A 7,608-nucleotide genomic window follows, 5' to 3' on the forward strand; every position below is an offset into this window, starting at 1 on the left:
CGATGTAAACATATGTAAACATGATGTAAACATGATGTAAACATGATGTAAACATGATGTAAACATATGTAAACATGATGTAAACATGATGTAAACACGATGTAAACATATGTAAACATGATGTAAACATGATGTAAACATGATATAAACACGATGTAAACATATGTAAACATGATGTAAACATGATGTAAACATGATGTAAACATATGTAAACATGATGTAAACATGATGTAAACACTGGTGCTGAAGCTTCATTTGTCGTTTATGAAATGTCCAGATACAAAAAGATGATTTCAGGCTCAGACATATTAAACGATGGATGAGTCTGTGGCTTTTACAGAAACGACTTCAGAGCAGAAGAAACAGCAGAAGTTTATTTATGTGACGCGGATGATTTTTTCACACAACATTTTAGTTTGTTTGGAACTTTTGTATTTACTGTGTAAATACTTTACTGAGGCTGCACCATAAACCACAGTGTGTGTGTGTGTTCTAGCGTGTGTGTTCTAGCGTGTGTTCTAGCGTGTGTGTTCTAGCGTGTGTGTTCTAGCGTGTGTGTTCTAGCTTGTGTCTTCTAGCGTGTGTGTTCTAGCGTGTTCTAGCGTGTGTGTTCTAGCGTGTGTTCTAGTGTGTGTGTTCTAGCATGTGTTCTAGTGTGTGTGTTCTAGCGTGTGGGTTCTAGCATGTGTTCTAGCGTGTGTTCTAGCGTGTGTGTTCTAGCATGTCCTAGCGTGTTCTAGCAGGACTCACAGTGCGGACTCTCTTTGGCGCCGGCCTTCAGCAGCAGTTTGGCGATGGGAACGTTGTTGGTCATGATGGCGACGTCGAGCGGCGACAGACCTTGGCTGTTCGGCGAGTTCAGGTCCAGCTCTTCAGGACTGAACTGGAACAAGAGGATCTGAACCGTGTCCAGGTCCTGCTGCTCCACGGCCTCGAAGAGAACCTCGCTGTACTGCATCGTCTGAGGAGGAACCAGACGGAAGCGTGAACCAGACGGAAGCGTGAACCACGTTCCTCTCTGCGTTCGTGTTTAAATCTACAGTTATATTTGTGGTTTATCGTTCCTCTCGCCGCGTTCGTGTGTAAACCAGTGACAGGTTCACAGAGCAGCGATGAACAGTTGGTCATTACATCGTGCCACACTCTCTCACCTCCCCCCTCGCTCACCCCTCGTTCGCCCCTCGCTCGCCCCTCGCTCGCCCCTCGCTCTCTCACCTCCCCCCTCGCTCACCCCTCGCTCGCCCTTCCCCCTCGCCCCGCCCACACAGGCTGAACATTATTACCACGATCAAATAAATGCAATTAGCAAAAGGCAGAGGCGTCATTCTTGTAACACAATGTGGAGCGGCAACAATTCAACCCAATTAACACAACGTGAATGAAGTGTAATTGTATTTATCTGATGTTCAAAACACATAAAGAGCTTTTATAACAAAGACAGCAACATTATTAATTCTTTTAAAAAAGAATAAACAATTTCTGACTTTCATCAATAAAACCCTTTGTTCATAAATGTTCTCTCTACAGAAGCGTCAGTCACAGATTTACTCCTTTAATTGGTTAAACATGTGTTAAAAAAGTCTCAATGTTCAGTAGAAATAATTGTTTGACACTAAGTAATCATCAGCTCTGCTCTTTGTCTTCTCTGTTTTCAGTTTTTATCAGTTTTGTTCTTATTTAGTCTCTGGTTTTAGACCTGTTTTAGACCTGGCTCAGACCTGTTTTAGACCCATTATAGACCTGTTTTAGGCCAGTTTTAGACCTGTTTTAGGCCAGTTTTAGACCTGTTTTAGGCCCGTTTTAGACCTGTTTTAGACCTGTTTCAGACCTGTTTTAGGCCTGTTTTAGACCTGTTTTAGATCTGTTTTAGACCTGTTTTAGGCCTGTTTTAGACCTGTTTTAGACCTGTTTTAGGCCAGTTTTTGACCTGTTTAAGGCCCGTTTTAGACCTGTTTTAGACCAGTTTTAGACCTGTTTTAGACCTGTTTTAGGCCTGTTTTAGACCTGTTTTAGACCTGTTTTAGGCCAGTTTTTGACCTGTTTAAGGCCCGTTTTAGACCTGTTTTAGACCAGTTTTAGACCTGTTTTAGACCAGTTTTAGACCTGTTTTAGGCCCGTTTTAGACCTGGCTCAGACCCTGCTTTAACAGTCGGTTAAACATATTTCTGTGCTGTTACTTGTGATGTTCTGAGGGACATTTGTGTAAAATGGTGATCACACTTGGCCTTTGAGTCACAGATGGAAGAAAAGGACAAGAAAATGACTTCAACATAATTAAATACCAGACGCTTAGCAATTATCAAACGTGTGATTATCGACAAAATGAAGATGAAGAGAAGAGCGAGGACAGAGGGGCAGAAGGAGCAATCAGGCCACGATTTACACATCCACTTTAGCCTTTATAGTCAAAGAGAACTAAACACAAACAAACAATGTTTTAGCATAGGGATATTGTATTGGGAAATATTGAGGTATTCATTATTTATTAGACCTGGTTTAGACCTGGTTTAGACCTGGTTTGGTCCTGGTTTAGTCCTGGTTTAGTCCTGGTTTAGCCCTGGTTTAGTCCTGGTTTGGTCCTGGTTTAGCCCTGGTTTGGTCCTGGTTTAGCCCTGGTTTAGAGCTAGTTTAGTCCAGGTTTAGTCCTGGTTTAGAGCTGGTTTAGTCCTGGTTTAGTCCTGGTTTAGACCTGGTTTGGTCCTGGTTTAGCCCTGGTTTAGTCCTGGTTTGGTCCTGGTTTAGCCCTGGTTTAGTCCTGGTTTAGTCCTGGTTTAGTCCTGGTTTAGACCTGGTTTAGACCTGGTTTAGACCAGGTGTAGACCAGGTTTAGTCCTGGTTTAGACCTGGTTTAGTCCTGGTTTAGAGTTAGTTTAGACCTGGTTTAGACCTGGTTTAGTCCTGGTTTAGACCTGGTTTAGTCCTGGTTTAGACCTGGTTTAGTCCTGGTTTAGAGTTAGTTTAGTCCTGGTTTAGAGCTGGTTTAGAGCTGGTTTAGTCCTGGTTTAGAGCTGGTTTAGAGCTGGTTTAGAGCTGGTTTAGTCCTGGTTTAGAGCTGGTTTAGAGCTGGTTTAGAGCTGGTTTAGAGCTGGTTTAGAGCTGGTTTAGTCCTGGTTTAGAGCTGGTTTAGAGTTCCCGTCCTCCGTTGTATCAGGATAAAAACATTTGCAGACGTGTATAAAATATGCCTGCTAACAGGTGCTAACAGATGCTAACAGGTGCTAACAGATGCTAACAGGTGCTAACAGATGCTAACAGGATTACGACATGCTAACCGGATTGGTGTAACTGGATCTGTATCGATCCAACATGTCCGCCGCACGAGGAGGCGGTTCACACTGGGATCATGAGGAAAAGGATCAATTCAACGTTCAATATTCAAACATGTGACACTCTTAGGACATGAGTGTTCTAAAAAGGTCTTTTTGGTCGTGTTTCAGGGTCTGTTTAGTCCAGACAAACATTAATATTACAGATTTATGAGTATGACGCATTAGTATTTTTTTTATAGTTCACTAATAAATTCACCGATGTATTTGTCAAAATCTATGTAAGAGAAGCTTTGGAATTTTACGTGTGGTCCGTTCGTCGTCCGTTCGTCGTCCGTTCGTCGTCAGTTCGTCGTCCGTTCGTCGTCTGTCCGTCGTCCGTTCGTCGTCCGTTCGTCGTCCGTTCGTCGTCCGTTCGTCGTCCGTTCGTCGTCCGTTCGTCGTCAGTTTGTCGTCAGTTCGTCGTCCGTTCGTCGTCCGTTCGTCGTCCGTTCGTCGTCCGTTCGTCGTCCGTCCGTCGTCCGTTCGTCGTCCGTTCGTCGTCCGTTCGTCGTCCGTTCGTCGTCCGTTCGTCGTCCGTTCGTCGTCAGTTTGTCGTCAGTTCGTCGTCCGTTCGTCGTCCGTTCGTTGTCTGTTCTTCGTCCGTTTTTCGTCTGTTCGTCGTCCGTTCGTCGTCAGTTCGTCGTCAGTTCGTCGTCCGTTCGTCGTCTGTCCGTCGTCCGTTCGTCGTCCGTTCGTCGTCCGTCCGTCGTCCGTTCGTCGTCCGTTCGTCGTCCGTTCGTCGTCCGTTCGTCGTCCGTTCGTCGTCCGTTCGTCGTCAGTTTGTCGTCAGTTCGTCGTCCGTTCGTCGTCCGTTCGTCGTCAGTTCTTCGTCCGTTTTTCGTCTGTTCGTCGTCCGTTCGTCGTCCGTTCGTCGTCTGTCCGTCGTCCGTCCGTCGTCTGTCCGTCGTCCGTTCGTCGTCAGTTCGTCGTCAGTTCGTCGTCCGTTCGTCGTCCGTTCGTCGTCCGTTCGTCGTCCGTCCGTCGTCTGTTCGTCGTCCGTTCGTCGTCCGTTCGTCGTCCGTTCGTCGTCCGTTCGTTGTCTGTTCTTCGTCCGTTTTTCGTCTGTTCGTCGTCCGTTCGTCGTCAGTTCGTCGTCCGTTCGTCGTCTGTCCGTCGTCCGTTCGTCGTCCGTTCGTCGTCCGTCCGTCGTCCGTCCGTCGTCCGTTCGTCGTCCGTTCGTCGTCCGTTCGTCGTCCGTTCGTCGTCCGTTCGTCGTCCGTTCGTCGTCCGTTCGTCGTCCGTTCGTCGTCCGTTCGTCGTCCGTTGGTCGTCCCTTCGTCGTCAGTTCGTCGTCAGTTCGTCGTCAGTTCGTCGTCCGTTCGTCGTCCGTTCGTCGTCAGTTCTTCGTCCGTTTTTCGTCTGTTCGTCGTCCGTTCGTCGTCCGTTCGTCGTCTGTCCGTCGTCCGTCCGTCGTCTGTCCGTCGTCCGTTCGTCGTCAGTTCGTCGTCCGTTCGTCGTCCGTTCGTCGTCCGTTCGTCGTCCGTCGTCTGTTCGTCGTCCGTTCGTCGTCCGTTCGTCGTCCGTTCGTTGTCTGTTCTTCGTCCGTTTTTCGTCTGTTCGTCGTCCGTTCGTCGTCAGTTCGTCGTCCGTTCGTCGTCTGTCCGTCGTCCGTTCGTCGTCCGTTCGTCGTCCGTCCGTCGTCCGTCCGTCGTCCGTTCGTCGTCCGTTCGTCGTCTGTTCTTCGTCCGTTCGTCGTCCGTTCGTCGTCCGTTCGTCGTCAGTTCGTCGTCCGTTCGTCGTCTGTCCGTCGTCCGTTCGTCGTCCGTTCGTCGTCCGTCCGTCGTCCGTCCGTCGTCCGACCGTCGTCCGTTCGTCGTCCGTTCGTCGTCCGTTCGTCGTCCGTTCGTCGTCCGTTCGTCGTCAGTTCGTCGTCCGTTCGTCGTCCGTTCGTCGTCCGTTCGTCGTCCGTTCGTCGTCCGTTCGTCGTCCGTTCGTCGTCAGTTCGTCGTCAGTTCGTCGTCCGTTCGTCGTCCGTTCGTCGTCAGTTCTTCGTCCGTTTTTCGTCTGTTCGTCGTCCGTTCGTCGTCCGTTCGTCGTCCGTCCGTCGTCCGTCCGTCGTCCGTCCGTCGTCCGTTCGTCGTCAGTTCGTCGTCAGTTCGTCGTCCGTTCGTCGTCCGTTCGTCGTCCGTCGTCTGTTCGTCGTCCGTTCGTCGTCCGTTCTTCGTCCGTTTTTCGTCCGTTCGTCGTCCGTTCGTCGTCAGTTCGTCGTCCGTTCGTCGTCTGTCCGTCGTCCGTTCGTCGTCCGTTCGTCGTCCGTCCGTCGTCCGTCCGTCGTCCGTCCGTCGTCCGTTCGTCGTCCGTTCGTCGTCCGTTCGTCGTCCGTTCGTCGTCCGTTCGTCGTCCGTTCGTCGTCCGTTCGTCGTCCGTTCGTCGTCCGTTCGTCGTCAGTTCGTCGTCAGTTCGTCGTCAGTTCGTCGTCCGTTCGTCGTCCGTTCGTCGTCAGTTCTTCGTCCGTTTTTCGTCCGTTCGTCGTCCGTTCGTCGTCCGTTCGTCGTCCGTCCGTCGTCCGTTCGTCGTCCGTTCGTCGTCCGTTCGTCGTCCGTTCGTCGTCCGTTCGTCGTCCGTTCGTCGTCCGTTCGTCGTCCGTTCGTCGTCCGTTCGTCGTCCGTTCGTCGTCCGTTCGTCGTCCGTTCGTCGTCCGTTCGTCGTCCGTTCGTCGTCAGTTCGTCGTCAGTTCGTCGTCCGTTCGTCGTCAGTTCGTCGTCCGTTCGTCGTCAGTTCGTCGTCCGTTCGTCGTCCGTTCGTCGTCAGTTCGTCGTCCGTCCGTCGTCCGTCCGTCGTCCGTTCGTCGTCCGTTCGTCGTCCGTTCGTCGTCCGTTCGTCGTCCGTTCGTCGTCCGTTCGTCGTCCGTTCGTCGTCCGTTCGTCGTCCGTTCGTCGTCAGTTCGTCGTCAGTTCGTCGTCAGTTCGTCGTCCGTTCGTCGTCCGTTCGTCGTCAGTTCGTCGTCTGTCCGTCGTCCGTTCGTCGTCCGTCCGTCGTCCGTCCGTCGTCCGTCCGTCGTCCGTCCGTCGTCCGTTCGTCGTCAGTTCATCGTCCGTTCGTCGTCAGTTCGTCGTCCGTTCGTCGTCCGTCCGTCGTCCGTCCGTCGTCCGTCCGTCGTCCGTTCGTCGTCCGTCCGTCGTCCGTCCGTCGTCAGTTCGTTGTCTGTTCGTCGTCCGTTCGTCGTCAGTTCGTCGTCCGTTCGTCCTCAGTTCGTCGTCAGTTCGTCGTCCGTTCGTCGTCCGTTCGTCGTCAGTTCGTCGTCAGTTCGTCGTCCGTTCGTCGTCCGTCCGTCGTCCGTCCGTCGTCCGTCCGTCCGTCGTCTGTCCGTCGTCCGTTCGTCGTCAGTTCGTCGTCCGTTCGTCGTCTGTCCGTCGTCTGTTCGTCGTCCGTTCGTCGTCCGTTCGTCGTCTGTCCGTCGTCTGTTCATCGTCCCTTCGTCGTCCGTTCGTCGTCCGTTCGTCGTCTGTCCGTCGTCCGTTCGTCGTCCGTTCGTCGTCTGTCCGTCGTCTGTTCATCGTCCCTTCGCCGTCCGTTCGTCGTCCGTTCGTCGTCTGTCCGTCGTCTGTTCTTCGTCCCTTCGTCGTCCCTTCGTCGTCCGTTCGTCGTCTGTCCGTCGTCTGTTCGTCGTCCATCCGTCGTCTGTCCGTCGTCTGTTCGTCGTCCGTTCGTCGTCCGTTCGTCGTCTGTCCGTCGTCTGTTCGTCGTCCGTTCGTCGTCTGTCCGTCGTCCGTTCGTCGTCCGTTCGTTCTCACCGAGGCTTTGCGGAGTCGGTCGGACTTGCCAAAGAAGTAGGAGTCTTCGAAGGAGGAAGTGCTGCCTCTCAGTTTGTCCGACAGGTTCCTGTAAAGACGTTTTGCCGCGTTTGGAGACGTGGGCCCAGGACAGCGCCCTCTGGGGGTCAACTGGAGGCTCTGCATCTGCTGCATGACCACTGTGCGCCTGAGGAAGAGTAAAGGCGAGAGTTTAACTGGAGTTAGGACAGAGATGACTGATCCAGGAGGGAATCTGACCCCGACTGCAGTGCCTCTGACCCCTGACCCCGACTGCAGCGCCTCTGACCCCGACTGCAGTGCCTCTGACCCCTGACCCCGACTGCAGCGCCTCTGACCCCGACTGCAGTGCCTCTGACCCCGACTGCCAAACCAGGACCAAAGAGAGAACTAATCCAGGACCAAAGACAGAACTAAACCAGGACTAAAGAGAGAACTAATCCAGGACCAAAGACAGAACTAAACCAGGACTAAAGAGAGAACTAATCCAGGACCAAAGACAGAACTAATCCAGGACCAGTGTTGTACCTGAGCGTTCATAATTTTGG

At 52.0% G+C, this 7,608-nt stretch overlaps 1 protein-coding gene across 1 annotated transcript; it reads right to left on the reverse strand.

Moving 5' to 3' along the window:
* Positions 1 to 750: 750 nt before the first annotated feature.
* On the reverse strand, positions 751 to 7,229 carry LOC140375543 (ankyrin repeat and fibronectin type-III domain-containing protein 1-like; the record flags this gene model as incomplete). Its single annotated transcript, XM_072461858.1, has 2 exons — positions 751 to 961; positions 7,043 to 7,229. Coding segments are annotated over 2 exons (398 nt in total), but the record flags the coding sequence as incomplete, so codon positions are not given.
* Positions 7,230 to 7,608: the final 379 nt, after the last annotated feature.

Source organism: Eucyclogobius newberryi, unplaced genomic scaffold (assembly GCF_026437365.1).
Source record: "Eucyclogobius newberryi isolate DKJ021-1_F unplaced genomic scaffold, fEucNew1.0.hap1 SCAF_323, whole genome shotgun sequence".
Classification (NCBI taxonomy): Eukaryota; Metazoa; Chordata; class Actinopteri; order Gobiiformes; family Gobiidae; genus Eucyclogobius; species Eucyclogobius newberryi.